A 20,459-nucleotide genomic window follows, 5' to 3' on the forward strand; every position below is an offset into this window, starting at 1 on the left:
TTATTTTTTGGTTTCTGTTTATTGATTTTGTTTTCTCTTTATTTATTGGTAATTTTATCAGGAGGATGAGGGATTGTTTCTTGAACTTAAATATGAGAAATATGTAATTTTAAAAAAATCACATGCTATATAAGTGAATTGTGTTCAAGAGAAACATGTAAACTGTACCTAATAGAACAGATGCTCATCATGGCAACTTTGGGTTTCTTTGCTAGGACAGTCAGTTCTGATTCCTTTTGTGTGCAAGAGATTTCATGACACTGATCATCTAAGTATCTTCCAGACCTCATAGGCTGGTGTCAGTAGCATAGTTTTCTACCTGAAGTTTGAGCTGACACAATTTCTTGTTTCAGATTGTCTCCTATCTACTTGATCTTCCAGAAAAAGATGAGGAGGAAGTGGAGAGAGCACAGATCAACAGCTTTGACAGTCTTTGGGGAGAGACAGGTACTTCTCACAGACATTACTCTCTTCTCTCTTGAATGTGTGGAGACACTCTGCATCTCCCACCCTGACTTTTTCTCTGGCGTACCTTTGGCAGTCTCTGCCTTATGGCTTTTGTATTAAAGTCTGATTCAGCCAAAATAAAAAGTCAAGCAATTTCCTTCTTTCAATCCTATTGCCCTTTGGATTCTCCAAACCATTAGTACTGGAGTCTCCTTTCAAACAAAACTTTCCCCTGCTCTTGTTTCCAAATATTTTTAAAAGACTGAAAGTTTCCTTACAATGTGCCAAACCAGAGCAGAAAATAGTTGTGGACTTTCTCTTTATGTGATCCTTGTAGCTGTTAGGAATAAATATTTCTCCCATCAAAAGAACTCTTTCCACCTGTAGTTGTGAACCAGGAGGTTAAATTTTTAGCCACACCTCTGGCTTAACCAAGTGTTATTATGGCAGAGTGGTATCTGACGTGGTTAAACTGATTCATTATGAGGAAAGTTGCCATCTGAAATGCAAAATGAAGGTACCACCCTGTAAGGCACAGCCCTGTGCAAGCCCTCTTGGTGTGTAGCAAAATGATTTCTATATTCCTTGGGACTTACTATACAAACAGAGGCTCTTCTTGTGGCCTTTGCAGGAAATTATTATTGTCTTTCCCCTATGTCTAAACTGGAACATCTGGAGAAACATTAGTAACCTTTTATGTATTTTTATGAAACCAGGGCAATGAAAACTATAGAGTCACCACAGATATGTGTCATATTTGCCAGGAGAATTAGACCAAGATTGAGTTGGCCAATTTAGGGAGACTGTTTTACTAAGTTAAAAGGGTATATGTTTTGGTTTAGGGTCAAAGGGTTATTAAAAATAAGAGAAGACACTTGAATTCATTTAAAATTTGTAATTACCTGTTCAATTGTGATGTTTCTACCCATGGCAAAAATCTTAGATAGTTTTCATAGCTTCTTTAACATCACGAAGAATGGTCCCAAGCTCAGGAATTTACTTCTCAAACAATCCGTCCCTCTGTAAGAGCCAAAGGGAGCAGATGCCAGGCAGCTGCAGCTTAAGAGTCCATGAGAGATTAAAAGAAAATGTGCAGCTGGAGACAGCTGCTGTCTCTGGGACCCCACCCTGAGGGAAACCAGAGGACAGACTGAGGGAAAGGGACTGACCAGGACATTACAAGTTCTGGAGTATGCATACTGTGAACTGGAGCTACAGAAGGGACATGTTGCTTCACTGCTCCTATCAGCACAGCCTTCCCCAGCACAGTGTTGCTCTACCTCCCAACAGACTCCTGTCCGCCAGGTCGTGCACATGTAACCACTGGAGAGGGCAAAAAAAAGTAGTGGCCCAGTGGTGATAACGGATAGGAATTACAGGACTAATAGTCATAGTGATGAATATCAAACACATCTAGTGCTGTACTTGAAAGAATTCCTTAAAAATGTTCAAGAAGGTTGTGGACTAAGTGGAAGACTTATTTTTATTGATATGAATTTCTTATTAGAATAAAACTTTATGGCCTCAGGACTTTTAAAATATTTCATGCTTTAAAGTGTGCAATAAAGTTTGTTACGTTAATTCTCTTATATATGTATCATATCTCAAGATTGTAAAAAATCAAAGTTTCATGTCAGTTTGTTTGCAATCAGAATTGTGTTGTGTTTAACTTGATATTTATATGAAATAATTTCAGCATTATAAACTTGAAATGCTATTTAATTATGAGTTAGAATAAAATTCATTCATAGTATAATTTATTGATCTATAAAAAGTTATTTGACTGGGGCTGGCCCCGTGGCCGAGTGGTTAAGTTCACGCGCTCCGCTGCAGGCGTCCCAGTGTTTCGTTGGTTCGAATCCTGGGCGCCGCCATGGCACTGCTCGTCAGACCACGCTGAGGCAGCGTCCCACAAACCACAACTAGAAGAACCCACAACGAGAAATATACAACTATGTACTGGGGGGCTTTGGGGAGAAAAAGGAAAAAATAAAATCTAAAAAAAAAAAAGTTATTTGACTTCAGAAAAACTGGAAAATAATGTCTTTGCTATGTAAAAATGTCCCTACAACTCACCACTAGTATAAAATAGACTATGGGTTGCTTTTCTATTTATAATGGTGGATTTACTAAGTATACATGTTTCTTTCTAACTTATAGCACATAATCATTTAAAATTTATAATGACTCATTGAACTGTCATGTTTCCTCCAATGACAAAATCTTATATATGTTTCCCTTATATAGTGAATGAAGGTCTATGACTTGCAGGTGGTTAGGGTCTCATAGCTACAACCCTGGCCTAAATTTTTACCTATGGAAAATATGATGGTCATGATGTTTTCAATAATCTGCATCACTTACTATATCAAATCTAAGATACCACTAACTATACGAAACTATATAACCATTATTTTATGTGCCACTACAAAAAAATCCTCTGCCTATTAAACTGACACAATTCTTTATTATCACATCAATTGTAAGATGCATCCTGATTTCAGAGGTGTTAAAATGTGAAGGAAAAAAGTGTGTCTTAGAATCAATGAAATATCTCTTAGCATATAGTGAAATATGAATTGAGATGTAATTTTTCTCTATCAGATTTTCTAAAAGCAGATCACTAGAATGTCCTAGTTGCCTTTGTCCTCCTTTTGCAGCCTCTTTATCCTTCCAGATAACATCTTCCTACATCCAGCTTTCACCATCTGACTGACCCCTCCTGTCCCACAGGGTTTTCACAGACTTCTTATAGAACAACTCAGAAGAAAAGCAATTAAGGTGACAAGATTGTTCACCACTCCCTCCTCTCCTTTGTCTTATGGGCACAGACCAGGACCAGCATTAAAAGCTTCTATCAGCTCTTACCTGAGCCATTCCATGACCCCAAAGAAGCGAGAGCTCACAAAATAAGCAAGATACCCTTAATTCATGCCCTCATCATCTTTTACCTAAATTATTGCAACTACCTCCCAGCTGATCTTGTCTCTAACCTCACTCTTTTGTGATTCATCTCCCAGACTTCAGCCAAAGTGATTTTTCTGAACCACAATCTGTTCATGTTGCTTTCCTGCTTCATTGACCACCTGTAGCATGAAGTTATTTAATGTATCATAAAAAGACCAGTCCTGATCTCCAGCCTCATCTGTTGCCTGTCGTCTCCAGTAACTCTATAGCAATAAACATGCTGTTTCCCACCTCACTGCCTTTATACATGCTCTTCCTAACTAGCATGCCTCCCCCATGTCCTTACATGCCTGTAAGTCTCCTGTTTTTCCTTCCGCACCTAGCTCAGATTGTCATCTCTTCCTGGAGACCTTCTCAGGCACTTATTCCTCTGTGAAACCCCATACAACTTCCATGGACTTATCGCTGTTATGCTCATCACACTATATAGTATTGTGTTTCTTTATTTGTCTGTTATCCTTACTCAACCATGAGTTCTTGAGAGCAAAGACAGTGTCTGACAAATAGCTCAATAAATGTTTACCTAATTAATGTTGTTTTGGATAGCAGTGCTCAGTTTATGTCTCCCCAACCACCTCCCTCCCATTGGTCTTACGTGACCTGTCTGTACTGTACTCTTTCAAGGTTGAAAATAGATAAGCAAAAGGACCATTTGCTTCGCTGCGTTCTCTTTAGTGTCTGCATTCCATCCAAGCAGACTTTGGCTATTTCCCTAACTCTGAGCTGCATCCTGTCTGCCTCTTCAAACTCTTTAGATGTTTCCCTTTGAAAAAGGACCGTTGATGTCAGATAATCTCATCAGATGCGGACAAGCTAGGGAACAAATTCTGTCACTGGTCTCTCAGGAAGAGATTGGGCTCCAAACTGCTGTGTTTGCTCTAAAAATCAGTTTGTTGTTTTACAGAACTGGCTTTACCTTAATCTTCTTTCTTTCAAAAGGTTTTAACAGTTTTTGATAAGACATACAAGATCCAGCCAAAGCAACTCCTTGCTCTTGGATTTTGGAAAGTACAGATCCCATTTTACATAGTTCTGTAGTTCTAAGATGAAATTGGCCAGCTGTGTTAATGACCATGTCCAGCTATCAGCTGGAGCTTCCTGCCAAATTACGTCATAACCTAAGCAACAGAGATGATAGAAACAAAGAAAAAGGCCAAATGGAACATTCTCTCTCATATAAATGTGTTATCCAGTGGGTTGGAATGGGCCAGCCAGAGCAATACAACTCCAGGTTAGAGTAGACAGTATAAGTTTAACTTTCAAGATCAGCACTGGTTGAGAATTTTCAGCTGTGTGCAATGAACTGGAATCATGGGTTAGAGGCTTGATTCTGAAATACTGTGTGTGTTTTCCAGGGTGCTATAAATTCTTTTGTGAAAAAGAATGTATTTACGCCCCCCTCCCCCTCATACATAGGACATTATCACCTTATCACCTAACAGCTACTTTAAATGGGATCGGAACATGGGAGTTAGATCCAAATCATTTGTTTTATGTATCAACAAGATGATTCTTATGGTTCCTACTGAGCGTCTAACCCAGTCAAATTCTTTTTTTTCCCCAGCTTTACTGAGATATAATTGACATATAACATTGTGTAAGTTCAAGGTGTACAGTGTGATGATTTCCAGCCAAGTTCTTAAGCTACTCTTGTGTTCTGACCCAAGAACTAAAGGGTTTTTTTTTTCTGAAATTTTAGAAATATGAACTTGAAAAAGAGGAAAGATAACTTTGATTGAAAGAACAAGAGACAAAGCTTCTTTGTCAAGTAAATAATCATACCCGTCAATACCTGTACTCATCCATTCAGGGCTTGGAAATGACCCTCATCTCAGATAGGACCAAGCCTCTGCACTTCTGTAAGGAATAGGAGAGAAATGCCATTGTTAAGAGTTCAGGGGCTGGCCTGGTGGTATAGTGGTTAGATTTGCGTGCTGTGCTTCAGTGGCCCAGGGTTTGCAGGTTCAGATCCCCCACACGGACCTAGCACCACTCGTCAAGCCACACTGTGGCAGCATCCTGCATAAAATGGAGGGAGATTGGCAACAGATGTTAGCTCAGAGCTAATCTTCTTCACACACACACAAACACACAAAAGGTCAAAAATATAACTGAAAATACACATAAGACAAGGCGTAGATACGTCTAGTTTAAGAGTGAATATATCTTCTAAAATTGTCACATTCTCCTTCATAAGCCCTTCTTATCCTTGAGGAAGGAAAAGATTAGTTGAAAGTTTATCTTAGTGGAAATTACAGGTAGTTTTGGTTTTGCATATGAGTCAGTTGTGGATAAATTTGACTAAGCCTGCAGACAAAATGTCATAATTTGCACCTACATGAAAAAAATTACAAGTGACCATTTGATTGGAATTTCAATTGCTTCCCTGACTAGATACCAACATTTGCAAACTGAAATATCTGCATCTACCAAATATCCTTTTCTGATGTGCCATTGGAGTAGGTGGCCATAATAAAGGAAGGACTTGCTAACTGCCACATCAAGTTTCCAAGTCTGTTCGGAAAAAAAGTTTATCCTCTTTCTTTGAAAACATACTCCTGCCATCTTCTAACAGTGTTTACCATCCTCCCTACCTTCATCCATTTTTAAAACACACCCTATGCGTTTGAGATCCCCTGGTTAAATGAGACAAATACATATTTGTTCACATACAGACTTAGTAGAAAGTATATCTCTAAATTCTTCTTACTACTATTGAAATGATACTCAGAGGATGAAATTGGCACTCACAGACTCTCCACTGCAGCAAAGCTCGTAAACAGTGGACAGTAGAGCAAAAAGAAGAATGTTTTAACTATAGCTGTTTTTTATCTATGACTCCATTATTTTATATTCAGAAGAAAAGAACCTTTGTCACTCCTCTTCTCCCATCTTTAAGACTAACCTTGAACAATTCTGACTGTAGTATAAAAATAGTTGCAAATGTACTAGAAACTTCTGTCTAGAAACTAATGAAGAAAAGGAATGAAAACTGGCCCCAAGGCCCTTAGACTGTGATTCCTGATTCTTGGAATTTAAGGTCTTGGGAGTGGAGGTTGGCCAGAGGTGTTTCCTAGTTCATTCTAAAAAGAGCTTACCCTGCAAAGGCCTTTCTTTCTGCATTCCACCCATGCAGAGACCAGTAAAAGGTTGGTAGCTAGGAAGAGGTACCAAAAAAGAGGTTGGTGAAAAGCAGACAAGTCAGTCTGGGTAGGAAAAATGAAACCAAGTGAGTTCAATCAAAGGTGATTTTTCAATAAATTTGTTATTATAATTGTCTCTATATATTGTAAGCTCATTTAAATGTGACTTTATTCATTATTTTTCTTTAAAAATTTCCTTCATGGCAAAAGTAGATAAAATCATTATTCTTGGAGATAAAGTAGCAGTTATATTAATCAAACACAGACATAGTGCTGTGCTTAACATGAGGGCTGGAGAGGGCAAGAACCACCTGTCCTCAGTCTGTGTTCTCTGCCCTTAGCCCTGACAGCTGCAGCCGGAAGGGGCAAACTGGAGGTGTGTCGTCTGCTCTTGGAACAAGGGGCAGCAGTGGCCCAGCCAAACCGCCGAGGGGCAGTGCCCCTATTCAGCACTGTTCGCCAGGGCCACTGGCAGGTAAGCAGGGTACCTATTTCCAGTCCCTCAGGCAGGGGTGAGTTCTAAGTGGGAACTTCTGAAGCAGAGAGCAAAAAAAATTCACAAAGTTTGGGTTACCCAGCAGTCATCAGGTGTGAGGACTTGGCCTTTGTTATTAATATTCTGGTTAATTGAGAATATGTCAGAAAGTTAACATTCAAAATCATCATCATCATCTATATTTTATAGAAAGATTAGCTACTTTTGGCCTGATCATGAAGTAACCTCTTTATCACATTTCATAGTATCCGCAGGTTCTCTGGAAGGTTCATATCTCAACAGATCTAACCACTTACTTGCAGGTCTCTCAGACTTGGTAACAGAAAATGTGGTGTATGTAAATTCAAGTTATGTGACCTTTCCAGATATTTGGATTCTGAATAAATGCTAATTTATACACTTATGGTGGAATGGAAAGCATATCAGTAATAATCTTTGGAAGTATTTGAGTAGAAGAAAGGCTCTAGAAGCCAAACCGTGCTAAAGAGTTATGAGAGCACTTGATTATATTCAGTTCTATCGTAAATATTCACTGCAGGCACATTTGCAACTCCTAGAGATTAATAAAATGACACTGACATAGGTATTGACTTCTGTTGGGGCTTTCATTATGGGATTGTTTAGTCTACATCTTGGCCTTTGTTATCTTAAATTCTTTTTTACTTAGTGGCTACGTAAAACATTCAGAGTTGAATTCTTCTCATTTGGCTGTCCCTAAGAGAATCAAGAGATCAAATCACATGGTACTAGGACTGTGCAGGCACTAGAAGGGGTTCTTGCAGTGGAAAGTCACATGTAGAGGGGACTCACCTGTACAGCAGTGGGCATTCACACAGTGTAGGGACAGCATGCATGTGTCTACTTAGCAGCTCTTCCTGGCTAATTGATACCTGTTTCTCTGCACTTACAGATTGTTGATCTTTTACTCACCCATGGAGCTGATGTCAACATGGCGGACAAGCAGGGCCGTACTCCCCTGATGATGGCTGCTTCCGAAGGCCATCTAGGAACTGTGGACTTTCTGCTTGCACAAGGTCAGTCCTGGGATGCCAGAACTGAATGGTCAGTGCCCATAATAACCCAAGAAACTCATGATTTCCAGTGATGGATTCCAAGAGGTGTTAAGGATAGATATTATTAATCTAGTTGGTTAGGAAATGAAAGTCCATCTCCTCTCCTCTCATATACAGGGGACCCTTCTAACTCTGACATTCTCTATTTCTTTATGGCTTAAGGGGTTTTTGGTATCCTTATCAAATTAACATATTCTGAACTCTTTAATTCAAATAGGTAATCTCCAAACTGATTTTTTAATGTACACTCAATAAATGTTCATCTTCCAGGGACTTTATTTTGACTTTAACTTCATCAATTCTTTTGTAAGCCTGCGCAACTAATATTTTTCTTGTATCCTAAGGAGGCAAACGAAGGTTAAGAAAGTTGTTAACAATGGGACCCTATTTGAGGAATCAGGATATTATTATCCTCCTGTTGTAATAAATCCCTTTTGACATTTACCAACATTCACATATTCCCTCTAAATGGGAAATAAATTAAAGGAGATCGTTGTCATACCGCCATCAAAAGCATTTCAGGCTCCTTTTGATTACTGTGACCTCAATCATCTATGCAAAACAGTGGTAAGTGATGGTGGGCCTCTACAATAGAAAAGCTCAAATCACTGGTGGCTCTGCAGTACCATCTAGTGGAGCTTGAGCGTTTACATGAAGCAGGAGATAGTGTGGCCAGCCTTGATCACTCCATTCCAAATAGCCATCCCTGTTAGTAAACTGGACCTAAACATCTATGCACGCATACCTCAGATATATTGCAGGTTCAGTGCCAGACCACTGCAATAAAGGGAAATAAAGGGAGTCACACAAATGTTTTGGTTTCCCAGTGCATACGAAAGTTATATTCAGGGGGCTGGCCCAGTGGCATAGAGGTTAAGTTCACACGCTCCACTTCAGCAGCCTGGGGTTCACTGGTTTAGATCCCAGGCGCAGACCTATGCATCACTTATCAAGCCACGCATGGCAGGCATCCCACATATAAAATAGAGGAAGATGGGCGCAGATGTTAGCTCAGGGATAATCTTCCTCAGCAAAAAGAGGAGGATTGGTGGCAGATGTTAGCTCAGGGCTAATCTTTCTAAAAGAAAAAAAAAAAGCTCTGTTTACACTATACTGTAGTCTGTTGTGTGCAATAGCATTAAGTCTAAAAATCTATATACATACTTTAATTTTAAAATATTTTATTGAGGGGCTGGCCCCGTGGCCAAGTGGTTAAGTTTGCGCGCTCTGCTGCAGGCGGCCCAGTGTTTTGTTGGTTCGAATCCTGGGCGCAGACATGGCACTGCTCATCAAGCCACGCTGAGGCAGCGTTCTACATGCCACAATTAGAAGGACCCACAATGAAGAATATACAACTATGTGCTGGGGGGCTTTGGGGAGAAAAAGGAAAAAATAAAATCTTTTAAAAAAAATATTTTGTTGATGGGGCAAGCCCAGCGGTGTAGTGGTTAAATTCTCACACTCCGCTTCGTCAACCTGGCCTTCACCAGTTCGAATCCCTGGTGCAGACCTACACACTGCTTATCAAGCCATGCTGTGGTAGGCATCCCACATATAAAATAGAGGACGATGGGCACAGATGTTAGCGCAGGGCTAATCTTCCTCAGCAAAAAGAGGAGGATTGACAGTGGATGTTAGCTCAGGGCTAATCTTCCTCAAAAAATATGTATATATATTTTATTGCTTAAAAAATGCTAACCATCATCTGAGCCTTCAGCAAGTCATAATCTTTTTGCTGGTGAAGGATCTTGTAAAACAACTTAGTACCTGTGAAGCACAATAAAGCAAAGCAAAATAAGGTGTGTCTGTAATTATATCCACAAGCACATACACTTCAAGGAAACCAGCCTCCTGAAGAATCATGCCCAGGCCAGAGTAGCTAAGAGTAATTGAGTTAGGAAGAAGATGAGGTTTCTTCTGAGATTTCAAACTGCAGGTTAGAGACTTACTGGATCTTTAGCCATATCCTCCAAAGAAGATTTGTTTCCACAACTCATAAGATTTGTATCAGACTCAGAAGGGTGGGTCGGAATCAGAGACCTGCTCTCCTGGTGTGCAGAGTGGTTCTTGCTTCCCCAATACGAGCCACCAAACGAGTCTAGTTTCATGATATCTATTCTCATGTCTGCTAGAAGGGGGTTGGGGGAGAAAAGAGGTTGTGCCTAGATTCTTGAGATAAGATATGGCAGGGGTTAAATGTCCCAGAACAACTGGAGTCCCTGGAAAAGGCAGGACCTCTTCAGCCACTGATAACCTTTAGATAGCTGCAGAGTGTCTGCCACATGCCAGTAGAAGCTCATCAGGCACAGAGGCCAGAATTTTGTTCTCCCTTACCACTGCAGACATTCTGGTCTTTGTATTATTTCATTTTTTTCACAATTAAATCGCTAAGTCAACAAATTCTACAGGCATTTACTTAGCCTACATTATTTTCAGAACTCTATGCTAGGAACTGGGAGTAATTTCTTTTTTAAATGAAACGCTATAATCTGTGCCCTTAAAGGGTCTATAATCTGACAGGGAAGGGATGAAACAAAGGTAAATAACTACCTTAAAAAGCAGAGAATCCTAAGTGCTCTGATAAAGGTTTTTGAGTTAGAATAGGACATACTTTGAAATTTGAATAAGAGAAATGTTCTATATTTAGGGAGGGAAAATAATGTAAATGAAAGGTCAAGGAGGAGGAACAGTACACAACAGGTTTGGAGAAATATGTGAGTTGTCTAGTGAAGTATACGTGAGGACTGCTGGGAAATAAAGTTGGAAATGTATGTAGAAAAAAGTTGAAATGGAACAGATTAAAAGAGTTTAAATTCTGAAGGTAATGGGAGTCTTTCAACATTTTTAAAAAGAGAATTGATGCCAGAGTTGTGCTTTAGAAGAAAAAATCACTCTGGCGGTAGTGTGAATAGTAGATTTGATGAAGGAATTATAGAGGACCAGGAGGATCAATTAGAAGCCATTGCAGGAGAATAAATGAGAAGTAATAGGCCCCAATCCAGGTGCAGTAGCTGTAAACTCCACTCTCCTTTGTGGCCTGGGCTCAGTCTCTTCCCATGAGTCCTTTTCCCTCACATTCTAGGGAGGGAGAAAGTGGCCTGGTACTATAATCAATGATAAACATGTGCTGAGCTCCTATTTTATAAGAATCTCTCAAGGAATTTATACTATTATAAATGGAAGACTTTCACTGAGTTCAGAAAACATTCATTGAGAGTTTATTACATGCAAGTAAGATTCATACAAAAGATTAATAACAGAATAAGGTGACACATGTTAAGCAGATTGAAGATGAACTAGTAGTGAACCGGGAGAAGCTTCGTGGAGACCAGGGGAATTTGAGATAGTTTTAGAGAATGGGTAGAAATGAGGCAAGTCGTGGGGAAAGAAAAGGTATTCCACACATGGAAACAACACAACCAAAAATGGGGATACGGGAATATTTATGGGAGCTTCTGGAGGCAATGAGCACATCCATTTGGCCAAAGTAGAGGATTCTCATAGTGGAGTAATGAAACTTAAAGATAGAGAGTAAGCTTGGGGATAGATTGTGCATGACCTGGAATACCCAGTAAAACAACTGGACTCTCTTCTAGTGATAGCTTGTAGGATCCATTTTTTTAGCAGTTTTTTTGAAACATAACTCACATACCAGAGACAAAAGCTGTGCTTCAGCAGAGTGTCCACCTTAAGTACCAGCCTTCCTTCCTGTTGTGAATTTTCATGGTTTTTTTTTTAATGCTTAATACAATTCTGACGTGCTTTTTTTTCCCAAAGATTTTTTAGCCTCTTTAAAGATGTGCTTTTTTGGTGAGGAAGATTGACCCTGAGCTAACATCTGTTGCCAATCTTCCTCTTTTTTTTTTCTCCCCAAAGCCCCAGTACATAGTTGTATATCCTAGTTGTAAGTCATTCTAGTTCCTCTATGTGGAATGCCGCCACAGCATAGCTTGATGAGCAGTGTGTAGGTCTGCGCCCAGGATCCAAACTGATGAACCCTGGGCCGCCAAAGCAGAGTGCACAAACTTAACCACTTGGCCAGGGGCCAGCCCCAATTTTCCTGGTTTTCATGTTTCCTCAGCCCTGTGTTATACTTGCTCTTCTAGGTGCCTCCATTGCTCTAATGGACAAAGAAGGATTGACAGCCCTCAGCTGGGCTTGTTTGAAGGGTCATCTTTCAGTAGTTCGTTCTCTAGTGGATAACGGAGCTGCCACAGACCATGCCGACAAGAATGGCCGCACCCCACTGGATCTGGCAGCTTTCTATGGTGATGCTGAGGTGGTGAGTGCCTTTAAACCAACCCTCATGGTAGGGATAGGGAAGGTTCTCCATCCGTAATGTTCTCTGGGATTGAGGGTTGAATAACATGTTGATTATTCATGATATAAAGTTCTCGGATCTATACTTGCTAAAGGCAGGAATATTCAAAACACTATTGAAGACCAAAAATATAGACATGGCCTGAAATACCATGGCTACGCAGCCTGGTTCAGACCAGCAGTTGAATAAAGGTCAGGCAGCAGCCAGAGCCCTCAGTGGAGAAGTGCTGGGCCATTGTACTTGTGTTAACTGCTCTGCTTGATGTATGTCCTAGGTCCAGTTCCTGGTGGATCATGGGGCCATGATTGAGCATGTTGACTACAGTGGAATGCGCCCTTTGGATAGGGCAGTGGGGTGCCGGAACACTTCTGTTGTTGTCACTCTTCTGAAGAAAGGAGCCAAGATAGGTAGGAGAAAGGAAAAAGGTGCTGGCCATCTGTGCCCAGGGGCCAGACTGGTCCAGTGGTCTGACTGCCTGGGGTGTTTGGTGTGTGTGTATATAGTTTCCCCTCTGCCCTGGCCCAGTTATTGTCCAAGTAAACAGAAAGGCTCTTGGCCCAGAGAAAGTACCATCTGAGCCACGGTCTACAATACCTTGTGTCCAAAATCACATAGTTAGCTGCCATGCCCCAGTAGCCTTAGCCAGGAGGCTGCTGTGACCTTAAGTACATCTTAGTGCTAATGCCTCTGTACCAGGCCCACCCTATGAGCATCCTGGATCCCTGCACTGCCATGAGCCTTTGCTTTCCCTTGCTCTGTATGTGCTTCAGACTCTCAAGCCCCTGCTGCTGCTGTCCCATCTGCTCCCCCATCCCACAGACCGGTAGACAAGGGTTGGCTGATATGCTGGCTTTTTGCTGCCTGCCTCTCACTGCTGCTTTTTCCTTCTTTTTTTTTTTTTTTTTTTTTTCACCTTCATCCATTTTTTTTTTCCTCTCCTACAACTTTTTGTTTTCTCCTTTCTTTGAAGGTTGTCAGACGTTACCGAGTCGCCCACGAGGTATATTTCACCGCTGTCAGCATCAGGCGTGGTCTGATAGCTTGGTCAGCTTTGCCTTCTCCTCTTTGATTTAGCCTGCATGAGTTCCCTACACCTCTAATCTTTTAATTTACTTCACCTTAAAAGAAGATTTGTTTTAACGACTGTTGTAGAGAATAACTTGAACTTTTGATAACTAACCCTGAAAAGCTTAGTTGGTAAATAATTCAGGCATCTGTAAACTAATCAATTTAACCTTTTCTTTCTCTTTGTGGGTAAAGTAGTCCTCAATGATGTTGGCTTGTTTCACGTCTGTTTGTCATTGGAACTGTGCTCCTGGTTCAAAGCAAATCCCAGGGAGTCCTATTCGATACTTAGAAATTAAAGGAGCCTTTGGAGTCTTTAATGATTTCCCTTCTGCAAAGTACATATTTAAAAATTAAGAGACTAAACAGCTGTGCGTTTTCAGTCCCAAATTCTAAAATAAATTACCCTTTTTAGATTTTTTTAAATCGTATGGTGACATTTAATGTAAACCATTTCTCCCAATTTCCTTATTTAAAATAACTCCAAACTAAGCCATTGCCTGCCAAAATACAACATGCAGACTTTGCTGCCCTTCTGTGTGCAAGCTCAGACAGTTCAGATATTCTTATTTTAAGGTGAATACAAATCCAATGCAGCTTCTTGGCAGTGGGAGTCCTTAAGATACTCCCAGGTCTAAAAGATGAGGAAATTGTTGTGGAGCAAGTTGTTCTCTCAGCAGAAATTCCCCCAGGATGTTTTTTTCACCTAGCTTCCTACCACCCTTACATTGTATGAGTTTTTTACCCATCATGCATCCTGTACACTACAGGTCCAGCCACATGGGCGATGGCCACCTCCAAACCAGACATCATGATCATCCTCTTGAGCAAGCTGATGGAAGAGGGGGACATGTTTTACAAGGTGAGAGGAGAGGAGAACAAAGTTCCTAAAAATAGCCACTGACTGTTTTCTACATGTAGAGTCTACCAAGTCTTGACGTTCTCATCCTTGGTTCTAGAGGCCCTTTAAAAAGAGAGAATGCCATCCCTCAATGATGGATGCATAAATGAATCCTGGGTTTTTGCCTTCTCAACAAGGGAGAAAGAGTAGCCTACTCATGTGTACAGCTGATCAACCTAAAGACCTAGTTTTACCTGATCATTAATAGGCAGTTACATAGATTCTACTTGGAATCTGCTAGGTGAGAAATTCATGGGACAAGTAAAAGTAAAATTATGTGGTACAGATAGGGATTCCAGTAGATGCAAAAGAGGCCTTGATCTTAGCTTTCTTATTTAATATATACACAAATCAAAAAGTCTGTAGTAATAATAGTTTATCAGCGTCTCTGAGTAAGATAAGGAAACCGAGACAAATAACAATTATAAGATTTGCTTGAAGTCATTCAGTGAATGACAGCAACCTGAAAAAGTATGGAGTTTTTTTTGTACTCACAGTTCAAGCTGGAGGCTCCATACCCTAACACAAACTCCCATGACCTATGGGAAGTCCCTTAAGAACATTCCATGTCAGTTACCCTCTAAGATTAGCTGAATCTTCTTCTCCTAAAACTAAATACAAATCCAACACAGCTTTTGGCAGTGGGTGTCACTGAGACATCCCCAGGCCCAAAGATGAGGAAATGTTTGTGAATCACATTATTCCCCCCTTCTGTAAGGAGTATACAGAGTTCCTAGGAGCAGAGTTGTATTTCCTGAGAACTCTGAGCGAGAGTTGTGATAATCTAGGACTCTTAGGCTTCTAGGAAGCTTGAGTGCTGACCTAACCACGATTTCACATGACTTCAAAGAAGGGCCTCGTGACTCTAGCTGTCATATATATGAACTTGAGAATAGCATTGCTCTCAAGAATCTAAGCCCTGATTATAACATAATTTCTGATATTCCAAGACAGGGAGTCCTACCTCCTAATGAGAATAAGCAGAGCTACTCCTCTTCCCACCCAGAATTCTACCTTGGAAGACTCCAAATCTCTCCTTAATGAAAGATGCTAAAGAGAAAATAAAGATGGGGCTCCTTAGTGGAGTTGCCGCTCTACAGAAGGTATGGAGAGGATACAGATCAGCTAAAGGAATGAGAGATACTACCTTCTGCATCATTCTGAGCTCAGCTTATAGATTTTCAGATAGAAAGTGTAAGAAAAGTTCAAGGTCCCTGTGACCAGGTCCCTAGGTTGGTCATAGATTTACTTCATCTTGGGAAATCCCTCCTACATAGTCAGATGGAATCACAAATTCTAAACTTCACTCCTCTGCTACCACCCTACCCCAGGCCTTTTCCAAAAACAGGAAGAAAACTGATTGATTTTACTTTATGCCATGAGATTAGGGAAGCAATAGGTAGATTGTTTTAGCACTCACATTTTTTTGTGGGAAAGAAAATGGCCTCTTCTAGAAGACTGACAAGGTGGAATGTCAAACAGGAAGAGTTTTCCAGACAAGCCAAAATTAAGGCCGTAGCAATAACTTTGGAGTGTTTGGGGCTAGGAAATACTACGTGTGCCAGGGAAATCAGGTCTGGAAAAAGCTCCTTTGAAATCAGCAAGGTCAGTCCTTCGGGAATCCAGTTGGGACACTGGCGTCCTGGGCCTTTCACATGCCAAGGCTTTGTTTCTCTGGGTTGTATCTTGGGTATCCCCTGCAACATTGCCTTCCTGCCCGGTGAGGTTCCTGTGGAAAAGACTGGACCCTTCTGCTCTCACCGTCAGAGCCAGACCTACTCCTTAGGCTGGTGTTTGGGAGAGCTAGCCCTTAGTAGTAACTGAGAGGAGGAAGGGAGTGGGAACAGACTTCCTCAGCTGCTCAGCAGACCAACTGTGTGTTTTGCCATCTTGTACTCCCATCAGAAAGGTAAAGTAAAGGAAGCGGCCCAGCGCTACCAGTATGCTCTGAAGAAATTCCCTAGAGAAGGGTTTGGTGAGGACTTGAAAACCTTCCGGGAGCTAAAGGTGTCTCTTCTCCTCAACCTCTCACGGTGCCGCAGGAAAATGAACGTAAGTCCCTCTCATCCCAACTCCTTTCTGCAATCCTAGAAGTTGACAGTTCATGTCACTCACTAGCTTTCACCAGGCCCCTGAAATCCTCCTCTGCCCCATTTGGAACTTGGTTGTCCTTCACAGAGCACTGACATTTGCAATTTGAAAGAAATCAAGTCTAAGTACAATCCTTGTCTCAAACTGTAAAAAAAGTTAATGCTGTGGGTACTTTGTAGCTTTCTGAATTTTCATGATTCCCACTGAAAGTGATTGGAATGCCATTATCATCCTCCCCTACCCCGAAGTCAGTTTTCTGGTCTTCGGGGAAATGTGAGAGCAGTTGTCATTAGAATTCCAGCTGCAATTAGATATGAATTTTAGTTATTCCCTTCCTTTCTGGTAGACCCCCTAGTCCTTTAAGGAAGGGCTGGAAAGAGGGCTCAGGACCATGGACTTCAAGGTATAATTTCTAAGGCTAATCTTGAACTTTTCACTTCTTTCCTCATCTTTTTGTTAAAGCATGCCATGTCTCTTCTTGTCGCAGAGGGAATCTTAGAATTCTTCCTGGTCCTTTTGTATCTCCCAAGTAGTCCTTGGTCCTTCTTGCCTGCCTTGCAGATTCAGTCTCTGATGCCCTCAGCAACCTTGACATGCAGACACTCCTGGGCCAAGGACTCTTATCTCAGATACTGGGAATAGCTAAGATCATTTCAGGAATCTCTGACATCCACCGGCCTGAGGTCTCACAGTTCCTCAGGAGATAGATATAATCCAAGCCAAAAAGGAATGAGATCAATAAAGAACTCAGCTGTACAGAAGTGAGATTTCTGCCTCAGTGGCACGAGATCTGCTGTCAATTCCAGAAAGATTATTTGTGTATATGACCTTCATATCATCCATCTAAAACCTGACAATGAAAAGAGCCCTGATGTAGACTTAGGTACCTTGGAGGACACAGTTATGGCCCTAAGAGGCAGAGTTACTGCGGGTGTTAAGGAGAGTGAGGGTGTGGTAGAGTTTCCCATGAGAAGGGAATGCCTTAGGGGAAGGCAGTGAGGTGCTTACTTGAAACAGAATAAACAGCACCACAGGCCTCCTTTAACACCAGCTAGTGAGAATAAGACAAAAAGTTCAGGAGCTGCTGTCAACCTGCTGGCTTCTTTTTTGCCTAGCAAATAATCCACTTCTTAAAAATATTCTAAACTTCCCAGAAATAATGATTATCCCAAAAGAAAAAATTAAAGGGTAAGGTTGGAAACCCAGTAGAGATAGAAGATGAGCCTATAGGATAGACTGCTTTCTCTCTAGCTCCACATTTGTTCAGAAACAGTTCATCACCTCCTTTGAAGTACTAAGCACTTGAAGTCTGTCTTCTTCAGGAGAAAATTGCCCATTAATTTTTTTTTTCATTTATACCTGTGCTCCAAGACCTTTGTTCTGCCTAAGGCCTCTTTTCTGCCTTAGGAATCACAAGTGTAACCAGAGGCTGCTGTGCTGTACTATGACTTCGTGTGGCATTAAAGGATCAGAAAACCCTTCCTTTTTAGTTTAGTATGTAAGGGTGTCTTAAAAACTATGGCTTTGTTCTCCTGATCCCTGTTCCCAGGGGTTCTCAGAATGGGGACAGATGAGACCATGTTCCTCCAGGGAGCCTCAGTGATCAAGAGATGAGGTGACAGCACAGACCCCAGTCACAGCCAGGGTTCTCTCTTGTTTTATTTATTTATTTTTATTTTAAATGTTTCCTAAGTAAGGAACCAGTTAAGAGAAGGAACAGGCCAGAGAAGCCTCTGTGAAATAGGAAGGAAACTACCGTTTATTGAGTATCTACTATGTGCCAGGAACTGTGTATGGGGCTTTCAGATGCTTTATTGCTCTCTTGATCCTACCTGTGAAGTAGGTATGGATGAGAAAACATAGAACACGCCCCTGAGTGATTATGAAGCAGACCCTAGAGTTGAACCCATGTCTGTCTGACGTCCCTACTCCATCTGTCTCCAGAGTCAGTCAGTTCTCCTTTACACAAACCCCATCCTCATGGATTTCATTCATTCCTTAGAAAGCCAAGGAATAATGGGTACAGCAGATGTGTGTGTTTGCCTCATACACATGTGTGTAACAGGAGTTCAGGTTTCCAACTTCAAGAGCTTCATTGCGTTAACATTTGGCTTCTGGGCTAGAAATAACTTTGTTAGACAGGCAGAAAGAGGGAAAATCAAAAGTATTTTAATACTTCTGGGCAGATAAATTCCCATGAATGGTTGTAGGGCCACACAGGGCAAAGGCAGAAGGAACTTTCTGTCTGGGCCACATGGCTAGAGCCATGCCAGGCATGTCAAGAATCCCAAGGGTTCCATCCATAAATGTCAAAGAAATGTACATATATCTGTTTTATTCCCAAGTTGTCTATTTTTCATATCTCTTCAATGACTCATTTGCACACCTATTGTAATGACAGGATTTTGGAATGGCGGAGGAATTTGCTACTAAGGCCCTGGAGCTGAAACCGAAATCTTATGAAGCTTACTATGCAAGAGCAAGGGCAAAACGCAGCAGCAGGTGAGGAGAGAGAGAGAGAGGGTGAAAAGCAAGAGGTCTCTTTTCTGAAAATCTGGCCAAGGCAATGTAGGCCATCCTGGGGCATTTGTACCCAAATATGTCTATCCCTAAGGACTCTTAGGGCCAAGCTTTGGGGATGGTTTGCATAGCACAGTACTCAGCTTAAGATCGGCAAATCTGCGGGGCAATGGAGATCTAGACAATTTGACTTTGTGAGAAAACTGTCTTTTCATTGTTGGAGAATGGCACCTTCTTCCAAGAAACTTCTGCCATATCTCAGTCACTTTTTAACCCCCAAAGTAGGTAACATAAAGAGACACCAGTGGCTTAAGAGGAGGTCACTTAACAAAACATCCTCCCGACCCTTTTAGAGGGAATAGTAGGATGGGTCACTTACATCACGGGCTCCTCTTTTCCTATACGCCTTTGGGGGAATCCCTGGATTATTTAGTCTTCCTTCTAGGGTCTCCTCCAATCTGGTGGCATCAAACCTCCTTCTCACCTAAACTTCCTCCCAACACCATACCACACCCTCATGGAAACAGGAGGTGCTGCTGCCAGGATTGAGCGGGCCCAGGAGAAACTCCATCCCTCCTGCCCATCTGCTGTGGTTTGGCCAATGGGCAGGAGACGCTCCAGAAAGACCTAGAACCTGCCACCAGTGATCTTTGGATAACTTGCCACTGTCCTTGATGCCTCCTGCCCAGCACCCCACCCTTCTCCCAAGCTCTGCATGGGAAAGAACTGCTTCAGGTTCACTCCTGTGACCAGGGGGCATATGGTCCTGAAAATCAAACCAAGATTGAGTCTAGTGATGATGGGGTTAGTCGTATTAGTCTGAACTAGCTGGGGTACCAAAGTTCTTATAGAAGCTTGACTATCAAGTTCTCTTTACCCCTGGATTATTCCTTCCCTACAAGGCCAAGTGCCCCTTTTCTGGGCAACATTAATAGAGAGAATGGGAATACCTCTGACAGTTCATGTCTTCATTTGTAAATTAGAATCTGAGATGCCTAGTCAGCAAGCCTACTACCTGCTGAGCTTTGATGTAGTGGAATGGAGGAGCAACAGGGCTGTGGGGCGAGGGGTAGAGAGGGCAGAGGACAGGGCTCTTGCCTAGGATGGAACAGGCCTGAAAATTGGAGCCAAAATATCAAGAATATAAAGAAAAAATTCTGCTGGATCAGCAAGATTTTTAAATATTGTAGTTACAGTTTTGTTCTTAAGCTAATTGACAGTGACCCTGTAAATGACAACCCCACCCAACCTCATACTGCCTGGTGTGCATTTGGGCACTAAGAGAATCTTCCTGAAGGGCCTGGCTGGACTGACAAAATGGAGACATTTCTCCACTAATCCCAGAGAGGCCAGAAGGAAGATGGAGGCTGAATGGGCTAGGGAATCATTCTAGACTCTTCTAGAATGACAGCCTACCTATTTCCTTCCTTACAAA

General features: G+C 41.5%; 1 protein-coding gene across 9 annotated transcripts in view; it reads left to right on the forward strand.

The window, feature by feature from the left end:
• The window catches only part of TANC2 (tetratricopeptide repeat, ankyrin repeat and coiled-coil containing 2), a 388,431-nt gene that overhangs the window by 363,828 nt on the left and 4,144 nt on the right, over window positions 1-20,459 (forward strand). For 6 of the 9 annotated variants that reach the window (XM_046676045.1, XM_046676044.1, XM_046676050.1 and 3 more), the window contains 9 exons: window positions 354-447; window positions 6,899-7,032; window positions 7,964-8,087; window positions 12,233-12,408; window positions 12,722-12,854; window positions 13,418-13,447; window positions 14,283-14,374; window positions 16,319-16,465; window positions 18,906-19,006. In XM_046676045.1, the coding sequence (XP_046532001.1) occupies window positions 354-447; window positions 6,899-7,032; window positions 7,964-8,087; window positions 12,233-12,408; window positions 12,722-12,854; window positions 13,418-13,447; window positions 14,283-14,374; window positions 16,319-16,465; window positions 18,906-19,006 (1,031 nt within the window). The remainder of the gene's footprint in view (window positions 1-353; window positions 448-6,898; window positions 7,033-7,963; window positions 8,088-12,232; window positions 12,409-12,721; window positions 12,855-13,417; window positions 13,448-14,282; window positions 14,375-16,318; window positions 16,466-18,905; window positions 19,007-20,459) is intronic. The other 3 variants (XM_046676048.1, XM_046676049.1, XM_046676053.1) reach the window with 1 other exon arrangement.

The sequence above is a fragment of the Equus quagga genome, chromosome 11, assembly GCF_021613505.1.
Source record: "Equus quagga isolate Etosha38 chromosome 11, UCLA_HA_Equagga_1.0, whole genome shotgun sequence".
Taxonomy (NCBI): domain Eukaryota; kingdom Metazoa; phylum Chordata; class Mammalia; order Perissodactyla; family Equidae; genus Equus; species Equus quagga.